The sequence below is a fragment of the Nyctibius grandis genome, chromosome 4, assembly GCF_013368605.1.
Source record: "Nyctibius grandis isolate bNycGra1 chromosome 4, bNycGra1.pri, whole genome shotgun sequence".
Taxonomy (NCBI): Eukaryota; Metazoa; Chordata; class Aves; order Nyctibiiformes; family Nyctibiidae; genus Nyctibius; species Nyctibius grandis.
This window is the reverse complement of record NC_090661.1, coordinates 68,418,903-68,439,288: the sequence shown is the minus strand read 5'-3', so window position 1 is coordinate 68,439,288 and position 20,386 is coordinate 68,418,903. Positions and strand designations below refer to the sequence as shown.

General features: G+C 37.2%; 1 protein-coding gene across 1 annotated transcript in view; it reads left to right on the top strand.

Annotated features, from left to right (window-relative positions):
* The window catches only part of ARID4A (AT-rich interaction domain 4A), a 51,004-nt gene that overhangs the window by 26,631 nt on the left and 3,987 nt on the right, over positions 1 to 20,386 (top strand). The window contains 11 exon segments of the mRNA XM_068399091.1: positions 7,202 to 7,274; positions 9,794 to 9,888; positions 10,031 to 10,128; positions 11,498 to 11,726; positions 13,607 to 13,857; positions 15,756 to 15,953; positions 17,114 to 17,198; positions 17,395 to 17,596; positions 17,798 to 17,860; positions 18,764 to 19,894; positions 20,073 to 20,177. Of these exon segments, the coding sequence (XP_068255192.1) occupies positions 7,202 to 7,274; positions 9,794 to 9,888; positions 10,031 to 10,128; positions 11,498 to 11,726; positions 13,607 to 13,857; positions 15,756 to 15,953; positions 17,114 to 17,198; positions 17,395 to 17,596; positions 17,798 to 17,860; positions 18,764 to 19,894; positions 20,073 to 20,177 (2,530 nt within the window).

The following is a 20,386-nucleotide window of genomic DNA, read 5'->3' as shown; positions in this document are numbered from 1 at the left end:
TTTTTTTATTTTTTTTTTTATACGGAAGAGAATGTAAGTAATGCCGTATAACTGCGGATGCCGTGCAGGGAGAGAGAAAGCGAGCAAATATTTGGAAGTCAGGCTTGAAATATGTCCAGGCAGTGAGCAGATTAGATAGAAAGGAAGTTAAACCATTTTACATTTGAAAGAATGCAGCTCCTAGGTAAGGATTCTGTATTTTAATCTGTAATGTTAACCTGGTTGTTAAGAATGCGGACTTAGATTTCTGATCTGGGAACTGTCTGGTGGAGCATGCAGCCAGGGTAGATCTTTCCAGGTTAGGAAAAAAAAAAGACAATAAGAATCTATTTTTAGGTGTTAATTTTATGCCTTGATGACAGTGTTCTGGAAAATGGAGTAGATGTCTGTATGAGAACAGTGGTATGATTAGATAAATATAAGGATGAATGTGTGCAGAATATAAAATCCTCTGGATTTTTTCCTCTGTTTGCAGTGAAAAGGACTGAATAGGCCACATTTTGCAGGGTGTGAACTGTTGCAGCCTGTATTGGTCTGTTTGTATTAACGTTGTTAAAATTGCAGGCTATCAGTCACTAGAAATCAAGGACTGCTATACTAGTTTTCTGGTATCCATTTTTTAATATCAGTTTTTGGTGGCTATTGCATAAAAGTGCTGTGTGTTTCAAACAAAGAAGGGGGAGGGGGGAGCTTGGTGGTTTAAAAAAAAAAAAAGGCATTCATGTAAAAGAAATAGAGGTTATTTTTAAATAGTCTAAATGTAGAGTAGTGAAGCAAAGGATTCTAGACAGGTAGATGTGCTGGTAAGAAAAGCAGTAGAATCCATTATTTCCAGGTGACAAGTAGGCATGTAAAAATAAGGTGAGCATCTTCGTGCTGAAGCTATGTAGCAGAGGATAGATTAATTAATCTTTTTAGGTTATGTCAGAGCAGAACTGTCATTCCAGCCCATTAAATCAAATTCCTGATTCAACTGTTACTATACAGATTCTTATTCTAATTGTGGGCCATGCTGGATATTACAATTAGAGAGCATTTAGGGAATTTATTGTAATTTTTTTTTCCTGTTCCCTTAGAAAGGCAGTAATACTGGTTGCAGAGAGAATCGACAAGTGAATGATATTGCCTTGTGTTTATTTGACTACAGACGTTGCAATACTCAGTTTTTGCATTTACATTTTGTAGAGTTTCTCCTTTACTAATCAAGGTCAAAATAGCTTCTGTCCGTCCTCTGCCAGAATATTCTCAGTGGACCTTTTGTTGTAGAACTGCAAATTGTTATGTTATTGGAGATGGGAGGGAGGTTTTAAAAATTCTCTTTTTCTTTTCCCCACCCCCATCTTCTGACATGCACAGCAGCTTTGCTGTCAAGGCCTGGCCAGCTGCTGACCAGCCATGATAGGCCTTCGTTAAATCAATCAAATGGGCACCTACTTAATACATAATGAGAGTATAAAGTCAGTAATAAGAGTCTTATTCTGGGAATGGAAAGGATCCTGTTTGTCTGAAGTAGGATCTTTTATAATGATAATGGAGCAGAGAGACCTACTGTAGCTGGTGATAATGGATCCTACCATTTTTCCGGTAACTGTGTTAAAATCTAACTTTGTTTTGACAGAGACTGTCTTTCAGATTGTGCTGCCTTTCATGGTATCTTAAAGAAGAATTGGTACAACAAGGTTTCCAGGCTTTACAAGGTTGTTCTTTGATGGCTTTTGTAAGCTAAGGAGTTGGGAATCAATGTGGTGATGGTGGTGAGATGCTAATCTTCCTCATTGATGGTGACCGACTTATGTGGTCCAGAGTTGACTATGAGGGAGGAAAATGTGGAAATTGCTTGTCGTTGACTTTGACAGGGATTGCAATACATTGAGTAGCTCAGCACGGTCAAATTGTTGGATTTTAGGCAATAATTGCAATATATGGTTCAACTCAGGATTGCTTTTCATTCACGGTGTGAGGTTTGAATAACAGAACAGATATTGCTTCTGTCACAAAAAGTGAAAAAATCCAGAGGTACTATAGAAAAAATGTCTTTATCAAATGAAAATTTAAAGAATCATACAGTTGGTTTGAATCCAGGTAAAAATCTGGATATTGCTTTTGGTTCTTACCCAGTTATCAGCATGTCAGGATAAGAGAGTTAACTGTGTTTTGAGGGTGCATTTGACAGTCAAAGAATGCACTGCAGCTAAAAAGAAAGAGAAGATCTAAACTCCAGTATCTCCACATAGAAATAGAAGCTTTTGGAACATTATCTGATTTTTCTTAAAAATCAGATCATATACACTACTGTATTTGCTTGTACTTAAGTTGTTCTGTCAGGGAAGAAATCATACCTATTTGTTTCTCAGGATTAAATAGTCCAATACTCCCAGTTTTACAAGGGATTGTGTAGGCAACATTTGGTTTTGCCTCTCAGTCTCCCTGTAGGCCATCCTGATTCCAGAGTAATCAAGATTTTAACATGCAGTTATTTGAAATATATTTTCAGTACGTGTTCTTGGTAGATACATTCACATAAGATCAGAGTAAAAGTAAGAAATTTATTCTTTAGAGTTTGAATTTTGCTAGTTTCAAAATTGTATCTTTTATAATATCAAGAGCTGGAAAAAAGGATTTCTATCTTACCTGTAGAACTGGTTATAACACCATCTTTGAGAGAATCTTCCAACTTACCTACATCACTTTAATAGCAGTCCTTGTTCTTTCATGTTTTTCTCCCCCTAATCAAACATGCAAAAAATGTTCAGAAAAAAATTCTAGCTAGCTGGTTTCCATGCCTCTCATTGAAGAAAGAGTTGTAGCACCTCCAGGTGTATGCTTAGAGGAATTTTCTCTTAGTCTTCATTTTGACAGTGACCTGAAGGATGTATCTGTAGTATGTTTAATAGTGTGCATTCATTTAAAGTTTTTAGGGTCAGAGTTGCTTTACATTGTTGAAAATGAATGCCAGAAGCATTTTCCAATGTACCTATTCTGCAAATAAGCCAAGGATTTCAGTTCTCACGATAAGTCATTACCATATATTTTATTAGCACTAAGTTCATAAAGGAAGGATGCGTATATGAAATCCATGATGTGTTTTAGGAAGCTTGAGATTCCTACGAATCATCAGTAGTCAACTATTAAAATATTTACATTTTGCTTCAAAGAAGTTTTGTTTCTGCGTCGTCTTTTCTCTAAGTGACTGTGGGAGACCACATAAAAAGATACCTGAATCATCCATTTCTGTTGCAACCTATGTGTATTTAAAGATACCATTGAAAAAGCTGACTCTAAAAATTAAATACAGGAATACAGTAATTTCAAAGTTAATGAAGCATGCTATCCAGAAGCAAGTGGTTTATTTACATGTATATAAAAGAAACAACTAAGCAGCTGTGATGTGTAATACACAGAATAGCCTTTAAAAAAATAGCTAAATATTGATTAGTTAATCATCATTCTCATGCATGCATTTGTTTGTACGAGTTTTGGCTACTGTGAAGCATGGCCTGCATCATGCCATGCACAAATGTTCTTCACAAAGACTTTCTTGCTCACAGTTCTATACTAACAGGTGTTCTCAGAATATTCCTCAAAGAGGAGCGAAGAAGTTGCAAACTGAGGCGCAGCTCTAGAGTGAGTCATTGTTGAGGATGGTTGAATTCCTGGTTGTTGTTGGTAGAAATTAATTTAAGACCACTGTCATCTCCACATGGTGTAAAGCTGTTAACTTGTTACAATCAGTTTAATTCTTTTCATTTCCTTAATTAGTGGTCAAACTTGGCATCAGAAAGCAAATGTGCAAGTGATGAAAATGCATTAAAGTGCTCTGAAGCAACAAAATTATGTTAACTCTAATTCTGGCAGCTTGTCTTGATCGTACACTCTTCTGAACTCCAAATCCCGTACACATTGTCGTTCCTCTTAGCTTGCATTTATTTCACAGAAGAGTTTATGGTATTGTCAGTCAATAACATAAAGATCTGTCCCTGGTACCTTAGCCCCGTATTGATTGAGTATACGGTGTACGTGCTTGTAAGTAGAGGTTCATTCTTTGTTTTGTAAAATGAACTGTTTCATCCTTTGTGCTCCCACTCAGCTCTATAGGTTAGCATCCACAGAAGCTTTAACATCTTTTTGTAGAGTAGACGATGAGTCAGCATAACAGAGCTATATTCTTGTTTAAAATCATGCTAAAGACAGAGCTAAAACTCATGGTGACTAAAGTGGCTTGAAACCAAATGAAGCAAAGCCAGTTACAAGTTTTCTGCAAGTTTCTGTGGGTTTTATGTTGTGCTTACTTGCTGGTGGTTATTCTCAAAATAATTTTACAGAGTACTTGAACACTGTTAGTATTACTTGGAAGGCAGTAAGAAATTGAGTTGGGAAGGGAGGATGTCCCTTATACAGAGATCCTGTGTTCATTGTTGATTACGTTGTTTTACAGTTTACAATTTTCTCTAACTGATGTGACCTGCTATAGTCAGAAAGGAGGGAAAAAATGTCAAACCCATAAAATTTCAACTTTTTAATTATAAGCAAAAAAGGTCATCTTGGAGAGTCTTTTAATGAAATTCAGCCTCTCACCCTGAGACAAAAAAAAAAAAAACAAACCATTTTCTCACGTTGCGTTTAGTTATGGGTATTGGATGAACAGCAGAAAGGTCTCAATTTCGAACTCCTGCCACTTAAGAATTTCATATTGTTTTGCCTTTCACTTAGACTTATCTTTGGCTACAATCTCCCTTTTTTGCAACATCTATATAGGAAAAAAATGAAATGGAGAGACAGAACTCTTAAAAAAAGAGTTCTGATTTTGAAGAGTTGTCACTGTGAACTTACTCACGTCCAGTCTAAAATGGGCCTTAGTGTCTGGATAGGAGAAGTGAGTTTTGGAGGAGAGAAATGTCGCCCCAGTGCCTGCTGAAAAGAGATGCTGAGAACTTCAGCTCTCCAGTGATGGTGATGGCAGGTTGTGGCATCAACATTTCTCAGGTGTTTTCTGCACTTTGGTTGCAGCTTTTAAGGTTGCTGGTACAGAAGCTTAAATGATGGTTGATGTATTTATAATAAAACTCAGCTCCTGGGAAGCCAGTATGTCCAGTTACATATAGATAACTGTGACAAAAATCGACCTCTCATAAAAATCAATGTATCTTAATGTTGCAATAATTGTATCTATGAAGGGTTGATCTTTCTCATTTTGACCAGTGGCAGAAAAAGATTTTGAAGTAGGTGATACATGATTTATTCCTTGGTGACAGTCGTTCAGGTCTTATTCAAGTCACCTCTCAGAAGGATTTGATGTCTACTCTGGCGTTGATACCAGTCATGGTTCAGACTCTCTGACAAGGGGTGGCAACCTGGGTCATACACCATCAACAGAGAGAAGTAGGTGCAGGGTTCAGGATGGCTCACATAAGTGGATGAATATTACAGTCAGGTTTTCTGCCCCCATCCTGTAAGTATGTAAAAGCTTTTCATCTTTTCTTCAGCTGAAGATACTTGATATCAGTGAAATGGTTAACACTCTGTCTGCAAGAGTGCTATTTCTAACCTACATTTCTGCTGTTCTGACCTACAGTTCTGGTTTGGCATTATGCCCACTTAAAAGAAATGGTTTGAATTGAGCTACTCAGAAATATTTCTGAATGTTTACTGGTATTTAGATATATTTAGTTTGCATAGTTTGAGTCGTATTGCCTTTAATCAGTAAACATTACAGGAGATGGTAGAAATTTCTCGATCTTGAAGTTGGTTCGCAGTCTAGATGGAGAGAAAAGAGCTGTGGTTTCTATAGCAATAATTCATTTGTTAACCGGGAAGAACGTAATAATTCTATAGATAACTTTATATAATCCCTATAATATGCAGTATGAGCAAATGGTAACTGATGCTGTACCATGTTGTGATTATTCATTTAATTTCCTCATGTTATTTCCCAAGAAAAAATAGGAAAATAAAAAACAGATATTGTTTCTGCCTGATTGTAGGTGATCCCTGTTGGGCTTTGAAGCTCAGAATTCACTGAAGCAGGCAGGGCTGAAATTCATTCTGATGCTGGGCAGATCGCTTTCTGGTTAACAAGGCAGCAGAGCATATACATTTACATTTTGCTGCCTGTCTTCCTGTCCTGAAGCTTAAAGTTTACAGAATGCAGAGATGACTGAAATGGAAATTGCTATTCTGGTTTCCTTCTGGAACTGCTTGTGACTTTTATGTTATTTTTAATAAAGTAGTAATAAGATTTTTTTGACACGTCCTGTACGTCTTTCCTTCAAGACAGCTGCGGTCTTCCTTATGCAAACTGCCTTACCAGCAATCCCTATGATTGCCAGGCTGGCAGGAAGAAAGTGGCATGCATAAAGCGTTACAGGGAAAAGATTTTTCTTTTTTTTTTTTTTCTGGTCTCTGCTACCATCTCAGGATTCCATGAAGTATATATAGAAATTATTTCCCTTCCCTCTATAAATGTACTTTATTTTCATGGTTTCCACCTGAATAAAATAAAATCTTTATTTCATGCTGTGGACTGCTTACCATAAAGTTCGTGTTTATCTCTGTGGATTTTAAGTTGTAAAGATAAAGCTAAGGAGTTTATAATAATAAATTATGGTAATATGTGATCAGGGAATTATGGAAGTGACTGTAAAATTGTTTCCAAATATGAGCTGCAATTGAGCTTTGGAGCTTAATCACAGAACGAATATCATCTGGAGCATCAAAAACAGGAACGGTTGGAGAAAGAATTGTTCTGCAACCTTAGCTATAGTTGGGGTTAGGAGGATGAGTTAAAAAACAAAACAAAACAACCAACCAAGCACACCCCCAAAAAAACCCCCACAAACAAACAAAACCAACCAACCCAAAAAACCTAGAGTTCCTGTGAACTGCTTCAGTCTTGTAAATAACATACCTTGTCTGTATTAGAACACTACCTAAAGTATATTAGTGTTTTCATTTTGAGGGTCACGCTTACATTCTTTCTGTCGTGGATTGAGGCTTTCCCTGACCTGCATTTTCTTTTTCTCGTCCTGAGGTGCACGCTTCAGTCTCCTGAGTAAATTTTGTTTTCTGTGTATTTCACCATTATATGGGTGCAGGGCCAAATGGGAAGTGGTTTGGGTTTTGTTCTTGCTGTTAGGCTTTTGTACAAATAAATTGTTGCTTTGCATATTTTACGTTTTCATTCTGACTGCATTTGTTTTTGCAGCCTGAGGAAGAGCTTGATCCTGAGGAGAGGGACAACTTCCTCCAACAGCTTTACAAGTTTATGGAAGACAGAGGTAACACTGAATTTTTTTTTTAATTTATTCATATCTATACATAATTTTTTTTTTAATACCTAGCCCACTTTTTAAATGGCTCTTAAAAATTGCTTTTAAATGTAATGGATGTAATTATGAGCATATTCCTACGTCAGTGAAAAAGGATAATAGCTAGTCTGGTGCAAGGAAAAACACTTCTACCCATTTTCACATGTGGCAGGTCTGCTTCCAGTACTTTGAAGCACAGTGCACAAAGGAAACTGAAATCCTCCCTGAGGTGTTTTGGTTTTGTTTTGCTTTCACAAAACCTTTTTCATGTTAACAATCCCTGTTAAATAAGCTCTTGGTTGATTTCTTGTTGTGACAGCCGTGGCTGGGAACTCTGCTGCTGTTAATCTCAGGCTGGAACCTGAGGAGGCTATTCATGGATGGTGAAATTCAACCAGCAGAGAATGGGAGATGTGCCATCTTCAAGTCTCCTTGCAGAACTGTCTTAATCATGCGCAGACGTAGCGGTGATACTCAACTGAAGAGACAACTTAAAAGATTCTACTTTGTCCAGTAGCTAGAACAAGAAAATAGCATATTTTAAATGTCTTTACAGAATTAGGTGAGACTGTTATGAATTGAAATAGTTACAGTCCTGGCATAAGACATATATTGAAAGTGCATGTGCTATGTACAGAGAGCAGGATATACCTGCTGACTTGGGAGAACTGTTGTTGCATAAGCCATTCACATTTGCTGTCGTGATGAGACTGACACTAAAATGGAAGGTTTTCTGTTCCTTGGCTGCACACACCCCCCCTGTCCATCACCCCCCCCCCCCCCCCCCTTTTTTTTTTTAGTGTATTTAAGCCTGGAAAGAGTTTTATCTTTTAGAGTATATTAGTTTTATTCATTTTACTCCTGAACTCACTATTTCAATTCAAATACTACATTCATCCTGCAGTAACATTAGTGGAGGTAGACTACAAGTGCAGCTACTGCCTTTTTAATTTTTTTCCTTTCTTTTTCCTTGACAAAAGTTACCTGAATGATATTTCCATAGCAGCATATAGTACAGTTGATGTACTTGAATTTGAAATAACCAGAACTAAGGGTAAAATGTAAAGTGCATGTAGTGTCTGAATATTCCCCCTACTTTTTTTCTTGGGTTTTAAAATTACCTTTGTAAAAGAGGCTCTGCATCCCTATGAACGAGGTGTGTGTTGTAGACCACAGAACTGTAAAAGAACAGTTCCAAGTCTGTTCAGTATTGCCAGTTCTTATCACAGATTTAAAAATCGATTATGTATTCTAGCACAGTATATTGGAGTTCATCCAATATAATTTTGAGGCCTCCTGTGTATAACCAGTGTTTCGAGGGAAGAGGAGGCTATGTTGGGGAAAAAATAATCTCTATGTTGCTGGACTAATCCACAATTTTTTCTTTTCTAGCAGCCTGATTCTTCCCCCTTTTCTGTTTTCCTCCTTCCTCACTCCCTTTCTTAAGCACTTTTAGACTACCAACCAAGTAGAAATCATGTCAGGGACTTGGAGAAGCAAAAGAAGAAAGCATTTGTGCACTGAACTTGAAGACTCAGTCCAGAAACTATACTTTAAGCTAGTATGTCAATTGAGCAACGTACAGGACTTTTTAAGGACTGGGGCTTTCACCCTGCCTGTCTACTTTTTTTTTTCTCTATCCTTATAGCAAGATTTCTGTTCCCATCAGATTTGTTCTACATCCTGTTCTCTCAATATGAATGTTTTGATTCGTGTAATCATGACAGTATTCCCCAAGTCCTATAAAATTATTTTAATGATTCCAAATATAATTGCATGAAGATGAAGGAAGATGAGAAGCAGCAGGGAAGAGGTTTGATATTCTTCCTTGCTGGGAGGAATACTTTCTGCATACAGAGCCACTTGCCTCAAGTCACTTTTGGTTTCCTCTTTTGCAGTTAATCATTGTTCTTTATATCATCGCCACTCATCTGATTTGAGTTCTTTCTTTTTCCCAGAACTGTCCCAAATATTCATGTCCTGTTAGGGTTTTGTGCTTTTTCACATTCTGACAATTTGCCTGTGTATCTTTTTCTAATCCAACATTTCTGCTTCTTCCCCATTCCTTTCAGACCACAGTGTTTTGAGTTAATCTCTTCGCACATTGCTATATTCCAGCATTCATCAGGCGTTCTGTAGAGCTTGCTGCAATTCTGGCTGTCCCCCCTGCTCAAAGAGGAACTGTGGGATGCAGCCAATTGGATGGGGGTTGTTGCACAAATCTGAAAAGGAGGTCGAGAAATCATAGTGATGGAGCAGCTGGTGTCAGTATGCTAATAAACCACCCAGAAATAAGCGATGCATTCAAAACAGGGTGAAGCCTTAATTGGTGGTTGGAAACCACTGACTTGTGACCTATCTTAGAACTATTAAATGCAGATTTTAAAATATAGAAAGATATTAGTAATGAAATGTGTGCTAAAAGGAATGGAAGAAGCAGTTTGCTGTTCTTTGTGATAACTTCTTATTTCTGGTTTTGTTTTATTCAGGTACTCCTATCAATAAACCACCTGTTCTGGGCTACAAGGACCTTAATCTCTTCAAACTTTTTAGATTGGTATATCAGCAGGGTGGGTGTGACAATGTAAGTGTTGGATGTTTCCTGAACTAAATATGTCTATTCATTAGGCTGTGGCTCGTGGCTGTGTTCGATATCATTCCTTAATGTTCTTAGTTAACAACACCTGAAAACTTCCTTTTTTTTTTTTTTTCCTTTTTTCCCAAAGATTGAGAGTGGTGCTGTATGGAAGCAAATTTATATGGACCTTGGCATTCCTATTTTGAACTCGGCTGCTTCCTACAATGTAAAAACTGCTTATAGAAAGTAAGTTCTGATTATGCAATGGTGAAAACATTTTTCCTTTTTTGTAGTAGTGTGTACAATATTCAAGCAATTTTTGATAGTTTAGTGAAACGGTAGTTGACATTCTTCAGTTAATGAACAATTCTGAGCATTTTCCAGTGCTGAGAATTGAAATGGTGGAGGAAAGGAGGGAGGGCTCAGGGCTGTGTAAGTTCCTGTTGCTCTAATACATTAGAATTCCACTCATTTTCTTATCAAGAAGCATTCACTTTCAGCATGTGATGATGCCATTTCAGAGTACAGCAATGAAATTTATAAAAAAAAGCTTTGGCAAATTCAGCTTTGCCATTTATGATGATTAACAAGAACAGACTCTGTCCTTAGTCTGTAGATGCTGCATGCAGTGAGGAGAATTTTATACCACTTTCTTTAACTTCCTGAAAAATGTTGATAGAGATAGACATGTTTCAGATTGCATATTTAAATATCATCTGTGTAAAATCTGTAGAATAATGGATTTAAGGCATAACTATGTACATTGCTATAGCGGATGTGACAGTATTAAGTAGTAAAATCACTGGTTGTAATGAAAAAATGCATAAATCTTTTTATTCTGACCCCTGGTTTTCACTTGTGTTTTGACTTTTGAAATGGAAACCTTTTAGGAATGACACTTTTCAAGCTCATTTTCTAAATAAAAATTATTTTTATTATTTATCCTCCTGGAAGTTTGACAAGAAACAATTGGGCTTTTTGAGTAAAAGGGAAGAATGAGGTTCTCTTGACTCGAACCTAAGGAAATTTGGCTGATTGAATAGGGATGACTAATGACTCAACTCATGTTAATGTTGATGAAGATGAAAATATTCAGACTATCTTCAGTGGGATTTGAACTGGGCACATATTTAAGGTCTGTATTTTACAGAGAAGAGTATCATAAAAAGAGTGATTGGTAAAGATGTTCTAAGTTGCTGTTACAGTGGAAATAATTATGTTGTATGGACACATGATAGTATGTTGTAACTTGCATATTTATTCTTTGAGGAATAAGCTATTTCATATTTCTCTCACTTCGAACTGGATTAGAGTGTGCACACAGGCAGTTACCAGAGAACAAGCTGATGCATGGCAGTTTATTACTGTGTGGTAACTTGTTTGTGGGAAGCACCTGTGTGTATTCTTTCTCACCGTTTGACTTGTGTGCATAATTGTTTCATTTCAAAATCTTCTCTGGCTTCTTATTTTTTGTTTATTTGGGTTTGTTTTCGTTTTTTTTCCATGAAGTTACTGCTCCTCTTGCTTTTCTGTGAGCAGGAGAATAGGCTTTATGCACTTCAATAAATAGAAAATAAAACATGAAATATAAACGAAACTTTATTTGTATCTGTAGGTATCTTTATGGTTTTGAAGAGTACTGCCGTTCTGCAAACATTCAGTTTAGGACCATCCATCACAATGAACCAAAAGTGGTAGAAGACATACAGAAACACGTGGAACCAATGGAGGAAAGTGTAAAAGAGGAACAAAAAATGCCCCCAACGGAAGTTAAAAAAGAAGCAGAAGAAAATTATTCCAGCAGTGAAAGCGAAAAAGAAGAAATAGAACTAAGATCCCCAAGGGTAAGTGGTTTGAACTGTTTTCTATTTTAGTACTTAACAAAATCCCTTTGTATAGTGAACAGTTTATGTAATGAGTTTTCCCTTGTGGAGTGATTGTACGTTTGAATTGTTGTACTTGTACAGGCGTAGGACAGGGTTCTGTGCACACAGAGTTGGTGTTAACTGTTAATTATGTTCTACCTGTGAATAGAATCAGTTCTGATTATTTCTCCATATTCGAAACCTTCCATGGGATTTGCTCAGGCTATGTTGGATGTCAGACATGTTTCGATTCAGGGGTGGCTTGAGAGCTTCTGAGAGCTGTATATCACCAGAACAGTCAAACTCAGCAGGACTGTCTTGCTTGTGGGTGAGAATTTCCACAGGCACGTGGAATCGAGCTTTCCAGCAAGAAGCAGGAATATCAAGAGACTGCTACAGCTTCAAGAATCAAAGGAAGACCCATTTCTCTGAGTTGTTTTTTGTCACAATATCTCTTCTTTTACTAAAAGAAACGCTGCGATTTTACACTATGTAGGTAAAAGTAGAGGGAGGAACACTGAAGTTTTGTCTTCCTTTGAATGCTGTAGAAGTGAGGGTTGTATTAGTAGTAACATAGATAAGACCAATGACCCATCAGCTAGTGGATGCTGAACCTGATGGAGAATGCAAGAATATTTTTAAGGTATTTGAATATGACTCTGTAGCACTCCTGTTAATTCTGTTGAAAGGACATTTTGTGTTCCTTAAGAGAGCATAATTACTGAAGGACAAGGAATTGCTGCTCTTTAAATTGTTCAAGTTGTAAGGATTCTGTTCAACTAAAGTGTAATTCTGTTAAAGTACTTCTTGCAAACCAGCTTTTCAAGCAAGTATATGGCCTTTTAAGTTAATAGATGAAAAGACATAGTGTAAACACAAGTTTAGATTTGTGTTACATATTCTATTTCTAACTGCAAGTGGTTTTTCCAAGTTGTTTCAGCCTTAATGAACTTCCTGGCATGACATTAGCTTTGTTGTTAGTTTGTCCATTTGTTTTTTGGTTTTGGAGAAAACTGGTGAGAGGATAAAAAAATTGAGGGATTTTTTACCATTGGCTATCTATGTTAATTTGTTAATAATTAAATATTATTTGGTTATGTATTTTATTACTTTATTAATCTAGTCACCGGCTATCTATTTCTGAATGATGATTTTTCCAAAGTATTTACCATTATACCACTGTGAGTTTTAATTATTGTAGTGCCTTCATTACTGTCATCTTTGGATGGCCTCCAGATAATTAATCTTGCATTCATAATGTATTTTAAATGTTTTGATTACAAAGCAATAACCTTATCAATAGAATTTTAGTAGTAAAATGATAAATCTGTACTAGATCCCCAAGAACCAGTTGCAGATAGTCCCAGACAGCAATTGTCTGGCTACTCAAAGGACGTTTTAAAAATGCGATATAGTTTTTCTAACACTGGCAAATTTCTGATCTGTGAAATCAGCAGGTGGCCATCAGGATTGAAGATGCTGAACAGAAGACGCCTTCTCTCAGTGTCCTATACAAGCACTTGAATTAATGCTATTGCTGTGGTTTGAGCAAGGCATTTTGGTTGGCCCTTTCTATCAGAGCAACAGACCTTACAGGTCCAAACAAATGTTTCAAAATCCTCCAGAAGTTAATCAGAAGCTCATCCTCTTTATTCTAAACCAAACAAAATGGCTTTACTTTCCTTCTTTCCTTGACCTTAAGCTATTATCTTAAGATTTTAGAATATTTTGCTTTTTTGGTGTTATCTCCAGCCTTTTTTCTGTACAGGAATAGTATGTTTCACTTTTAGCTGAGATTTGGGGAGGCTATACAGAGAAAATTGACAGGAGTCATTAAACTGGTCTTATTTCTGTTCCAGGGACGAAGAAGACTTGCCCGTGATGCAACCCCTGCTAAAAAAGATAGTGAAGAGGACAAAACACAAGACAAATTAAAAGACAGTAACAAAGAGAACAAAGATATAGAGGAAACACCTGAGAATGCAGAAAAGAAAGAAAATGAAACTCTACTAGGGAGAAAAAGTACACCAAAGCAAAAAGAGAAAAAACTTAAAAAACAGGAGGATTCTGATAAAGAGTCAGATGAAGAGGAAGAGAGGCAGAGGGAGAGGTAAATGTTAAGTTGTATCACCTTCTCATGAGCATGTCTGTGTCCTGATTGAGCCGTACTCCCAGCCAGGAGTATACACAGAGTTGGAGATCTTACCAACCAACATTTGGAAATTGGGGACCTAATTCACTCAGCCAGACAGGAAAGGGAAAATTTTATTTCAAGCTTCTAGAGTCTGCTGTACTTTATGGAAGCATCTTTTTCTGGTAGATGCCAGACAGTATTTTACACTTTCATTTTCTTGAAGGTCTTGCCAAGGTTGTGTTGGTGTTTTATCACAGTAGTATGTACAGACACCAAGTAGACCAGGCTATAAGTATGCCAGGTACTGTGTGGATGGTGTGCAACTGTTTGGGCAGATTGTTCTGGGCAGTTGAAATATAAATGGAAAAGAGAGCCCCTCTTCTCCTGTGCTTTTGTTTAAGTGCGTAGTGATGGCTGGTGAACCTGTAGTTTGCCTGTTCTTATTGTTACTTGATGTAGTGTAGGCAGGCAGGAAGGGGATCAGCTAATAAAGCAAAGGAGGAGGAGAGAGGGAGTTTGAATGAAACCTAAAGGTAGGTTGAAGAGGAATGAATGGGGAGACATGGAAGGGCAGAGGGAAAATAGCATCCAGAGACTAAGCTTGAGAAGTTGAATTGGATTTATAGTCCTGGTTACAAATGAGTTGTGACCAGGTGACTAATTTATTACCAGAGTAGACCACTTCTTAGCTAGCTTTGGGTGTGGTCAAGGGCAGTGTCTTCCCTGTTTAAGCTGGCTTTCCTACCTTGTTTTTCTTTTCCGTGTGCTAAGTGGTGTGGACACGAGTTGATACTGAATAAAGCCTGATAGGGGTACTGCATATTTTCTTCTAAAGAGCTTTGAGGAGTGCGAAAAACACACAGTTGTTTTAGAGAAAGTGTCACTATGCAGTCCAAAAAAGTTAATCTTGCAGTGCAGAAATGCCTCAAAGGAAGGTACAGCATGGGTGTGTCAGGTTGCAGGGGTATGTCAGCTGACGAAGGCATCAAAGAGTTTTCTTTAAGTGGTGCTGATGGTGCTTGTCCTCTTTCTTCTAATTGTTTGTCACAACAAGATAGTTCATCTTTCACTGAAGGCTAGCAAATATATTTCATCAAAGGCAAACCCATAGTCTTTTTCAGTATTTTCTTTCTTTGTCACTTTTTTGTAGTTTAACTTTTACATTATGCTGAATTCACCCTGAAATAGGGAGAGAAGTATAGGTAAAAATAGGTTAGATTGTAATTCTTGAAAATGTGTTTTAAGTAGAATGTTTAAATATTAGATATAGCTATAATAAGAGGTACAAATAGCTCATAAGAGCTGTGTAGACACTTTTAATCTTGGTTAAACACTGTTGTAATCAACTTTTGTTTTCAATGGAATGGTGTTTGTATCCACGAGAGGTTCACTATGATGGTGATTCAAGCGTTTGTGCACTGTTAGGAAAGGAGCCAAACAAGCTGTAGAAGAAAGATTTTTTTTATTTTTTTTTTTTTTTAAAAATAGTGTGTCAAAATCAAGTCTGTTTTAAAAACTGAAGTTACTTCTTCCTGTCTTATTTAGGAGCCAAGCACTGAGTTAAATTATTCTTCTTTCTGTGTTATCAAAATACTAGTTAAAAAAAATCTTTAAGCTTTGAGGTAGTTGTACACCTAATAAATTGTGTTTAAAAGATAATATAATTTTTCTGGATATTTTTGGCACTTACCGCTATTCTAAGTCCTGTTCCTGATTTAAAAAGCTGTGTCCAAGCTAGAGGCAGTGCAGGATGCAGAAAATGAGAAAATTTTTTCTTGCGCCTTTTTCTTTTGTAGCGGCTTGTCTACGCTAGTTAAATGTTAAAACTTTGATTGTCACTAATTAGTGGGCATTTTACATACACTTTACTGCAGGGACGAAATTGAGAACAAAGGAGAATCGGAAGGTGAAGAGGATGAGGAGGACACAGAACCCTGCCTGACTGGAACCAAAGTGAAAGTAAAATACGGACGGGGAAAGACTCAGAAAATTTATGAAGCCAGTATTAAAAGCACAGAAACTGATGATGGAGAAGTTTTATATTTAGTTCATTACTATGGTTGGAATGTAAGGTGAGGAGAACAAGTCACTTTTCATTTCTGTTTCTTAAAAGGATTATTATTTGCAAAAGAATTCTTGTTTTTAAGAAAAAAGAGCTAATTAGTGACTTGGCTCTGAACTGAATTATCAACGTGATACAGGATCTGACTCTCTTACATTTTTCAGTGTTAGTAGTTTTGTTCATGGTATGACACTATTGCATTGAAATCTCAGAATATACTTACTTGTATGTTTCCAGGTTTCCAGATCCTCACTCCTCACAGGAGTGTCCCTGTAATTTATTGTGTCAGCTAGTGTTAGTGCTATCAGACTTCTTTATTTAAGGGAGTCATTGATAGTGGTGAAGACATTTGCAATTAAGTGTATCAAGCACTGAAATTTTGGCAACAAAATTCATTCTTGTATTCAGTGTTAACTTGGATTATAAAGAACAGTTGTTACATGTAGAGAGGGTAGGAGAGGGCTAAGCAACCAAGCATTACAGGAAAAAAAATAATCAAATGCTTCTCTTAGCAGCCACGCTTTATATTCAGTACTGCTGTAGAAATGGCTTGTTGTTGTTAAGAGCATTGTGATTGTCTATATAAACAAAAATATCACAAAATTGCTGATTTTTTAAGATACGGCACTTCTGGTATGTATGTTGAGACATGCCAAATCCATATTTTTCTAAGTAAACTAAGCAAATTTCTTTATGTGGCTACATTAAGCTTATGTGTGTTGGGGGTATCCCCCCAATACTTCCATGTTTCCCTTTAAATTAATAACTCAGGAGATTTTGAGGAGCACTAGTAGTAGATCCGTGCTTTTCAGAATCTCATACAGTTTGTTGCTATATTTAAAAAACTTTTCCTATAAATAAAAAAGGTATATTTTACTGTTGACACATGGTGGGGTGAAAACTGCCTTTTGTATATCGTATGAAATGATTGACAAGCTCTATAGCTGACTGAGTCCCCTGATTTCCAGTGCTTTGCTAGCAAGAGACAGGGAAGTTTTATGTGTTAGAAATGTAATTCATCTTTCTAATGCCAGATGCTGCATGTGTTTATAAATATATGCTCTGATTTTCTACCTCTCCTTAATATTTTTTTGTAACTCAGTCTTTTAATCCTTGTATTGCAAACTACTTTATCTGAAGTACTAACAGTATGCTGTTATTTACTTTTAGATACGATGAATGGGTGAAAGCTGATCGAATTATCTGGCCTGTGGACAAAGGAGGACCAAAGAGAAAACAGAAGAAAAAAACAAAAGTAATGGTTATTTCCATGAGTTTCTTGTGGTACAATACTTATGACTACCACTGTTGGGTTTGTTTGTTTGTTTGTTTGTTTGAAGTTATTCAGTCCACAGTCTAGATTTTTGATAGAAGTGTAGAGCAAAAGGAGAAAAGGTTTGATGATCAGCAGTGAAGCATATTAATAAAAATTCATTTTTTTCCCCCCTCAGAATAAAGAAGACGGTGAAAAAGATGAGAAGAAGGATGAGGAGAAACAAAAATCAAAGCGTGGGCGACCCCCTCTGAAATCTACTCTTCCATCAAACACGTCTTGCAGTTTATCCAAAACACCTAATAGCGAAGGTAAATCAGGAGCCAGGAGTGCACGGAACAACTTGTCAGATTTCTCACCATTACCAAATGGAACAGAAGGTACATCTGGTGCACTCGTGTTCTGGCATGAAGCGCATGTAAACAGTGATGTAATGCGGTGCGTTAACATGACAACTTCAGCGAACACGGTGCTGTCAGCAGCTTTGAAGTCCTACTTAACCAGTCAGTGTTCAAGCAATAAAAAAAATTTTGGCGCAGATTTTACTCTATAAAAATTAATACTTTTGATTTTGATTTTAGCAACACCTCGCAGGCAGACGAGACGTAGCTCAGGAATGTTTGATTCTGATAGAGGATCAAACGGTGAGTGATCTCAGTCCTGTGTATGCTTTTGAGGTTTTTTCAGTACCTTTTTGAAAAGAGGTTTGATTTTTAGTTTTTACTTTTTGGTTTGTTTTGTTTTTTTTTTTTTTTTCTCCCTGTGATTTTTATTGAGGAAGTAGTTGAGCTGACACTGCTGAAGAGCACAGTTTGCTCACAGAAGAGCTATGGCATGGAAATGACTGTGCAAGTCATTTCATATTCTGTAGCCAGAGCCTTTCAATCCTAATCTTGAACAGACCAAATCTAGCAGTACAATGATAGTCTTTATTGTGGTAATTAAGTTCTCACCCTCAGTACTACACCATCCAGCAGAGCTGTTAATTAAATACAAATGACAGCAATATTTTTGGTGTTTCTAAGCCTTTGTGAACAAGAACTGAAGTGAAATCACTGTCTCCTTTTAGCACAGGTCCCCAAATAATCTTCTGGTAATGTAACAGTGCTTGCTCTGTATGTGTGTGTGATTCGTACAACAGTTTAGCAATGAAATGTCCATATTGTGGTGTGGAAGGGTTTTTTTTTCTGTTTAGGGGTGCGTGGAAGGGAGGAGGCTTGGTTTTTGCTTTTGTAATGTCAGGTGAGGGAGGCAGTATCCCCAGATAGATCATGGGAATCTGTATAATTTGTTTATATTGGCTTATTTGGGAAATATTAGAAGTACTACTACTGCTACTGTAGTTTCATAAAAATTTTGAGAAAAAATAAGAACTGTAATAAGTGTGTTGAATAACGCAGAATTTTTAAGTTTGAAATAGTTTACTATAAACTGATGTTAATACCATAGATAACTGAAAGAAAAGGGTTTGTGTGGTTGAAAGAAGAAATTGTGCTGAAATTGATGATTTAGGGGGCTGTTTCCTTCTTTTTTAAAATTTTTTGCAGACTCTGGCTCATCTGACAGTGAAGCAGATGAGTCATCTGAAAAGAATTTGAATGAAGATTTTTCTCCAGAAACTTTAGAACTGGAAAAAAGCGAAAAACTACATGATGAGAAGCTAGATGAAGAAAGCCCAAAGATTCCTCACGCATTGAAAGAAAATGACAGGACTCAAGTACAGCCACTAGAAACATTGAAACTGGAAGTTGAAGAAAGTGAACAAATTGTTCAGATTTTTGGAAATAAAACAGAACAAATAGAAGAAATCAAAAGAGAGGCTGAAAAATCACCTAAAGGAAAAGGGAGAAGGAGCAAGACAAAAGATCCCTCATTAGAGAATGCAAAGATTTCACCGGGAAGCCAAGAAGAGGTGGCAAATGAATCTCTTACAGAACCTGAAAGATTAGACACGTCTTCCTTGGACTATAAAGAAATTTCCAGCACTACTGAAAGTGAAACAGAACCTTCTACAAAAGATAAGAAGCTTTTGAAAAGGAAAACTTTGGAACAGGCATCGCCTGAGAAGAGGAATCGACGAGAGAGTGAGATGGAAGTGCCAAATATCATATCCGAAGAGAGGACCAATGAATGTACTGGAGCAGAGGAATGTAGAGGGCTGAATGCTGAAGAGTCCCTCAGAACTGAACATGAGGAAATGCCATCCCTGGTGGCAGAATCGGTTCAGCACGGTCAAGAGCTGAGGAATGAGAACTTCCAACGTCCATCTGAAGAAAATGAGAATGTTCCCTTGAAAGACGAGGATGATGCAATGCCTCAAATTGGTCCTGAAACTCTGCTCTGCCATGAAGTAGACTTGGATGACTTGGACGAAAAGGATAAGAGCAGTAATGAAGATACAATATCAGAAAAGCCAGACCTTAATGCTCCAAATTCAAATCCATCTGCCTTACCCCCTGCCATCCAGTCGAGCTTTTCAGTGGCCTCACCTCTCACTCTTAGTCAGGATGAATCGCGCAGTATCAAGAGCGAAAGCGACATGACTATTGAAGTGGACAGTGTGGCAGAAGAGTCTCAAGAAGGTCTCTGTGAAAGCGAGTCTGCTAATGGATTTGAAGCCAGTACTACATCAAGCAACTGTAGTATAGCCATGCAAGAGAGAGAGATGGGAGAGAAAGGTGAGTGTTTCCTGCGAAAAGCCATTCTCTACTGTAACGATTTCTGAAGTCTGGTGTTACTTTGCTAAGAATTGCTGGTTTGTTTTGTCTTCTGGTTTGAAATTCCTTTGTTGATTATAAAAAAAGCTTGTTAATAGCAGAAATATTTGAGGCATTTTTTTTTTTCCTTCTCATTTAGGTCAAAAAAGACCCAGTGACAGCAATAGTGGAACACTGGCAAAAAAACAAAAGCGTACTCCAAAGCGAACAAGTGCTGCAGCCAAAAATGAAAAGAATGGAACAGGTACTTTCTGGGGGGAGCAGAGGGGGAAGGTTATGCTGTCCTGTAAACATGTGTAAGGGCCCACTGTTCTCACTGTTACCTATTATTTCTGTTGGACGGGACTTCCTTGTCAGGGCTCTTCATTATTATTCATCATGATTATTGGCTGTTAACCAGAAGGCACTGACCAGCTGCGTGGTAGCAGTGTTACTGGGCAATCTCTCGGCTGT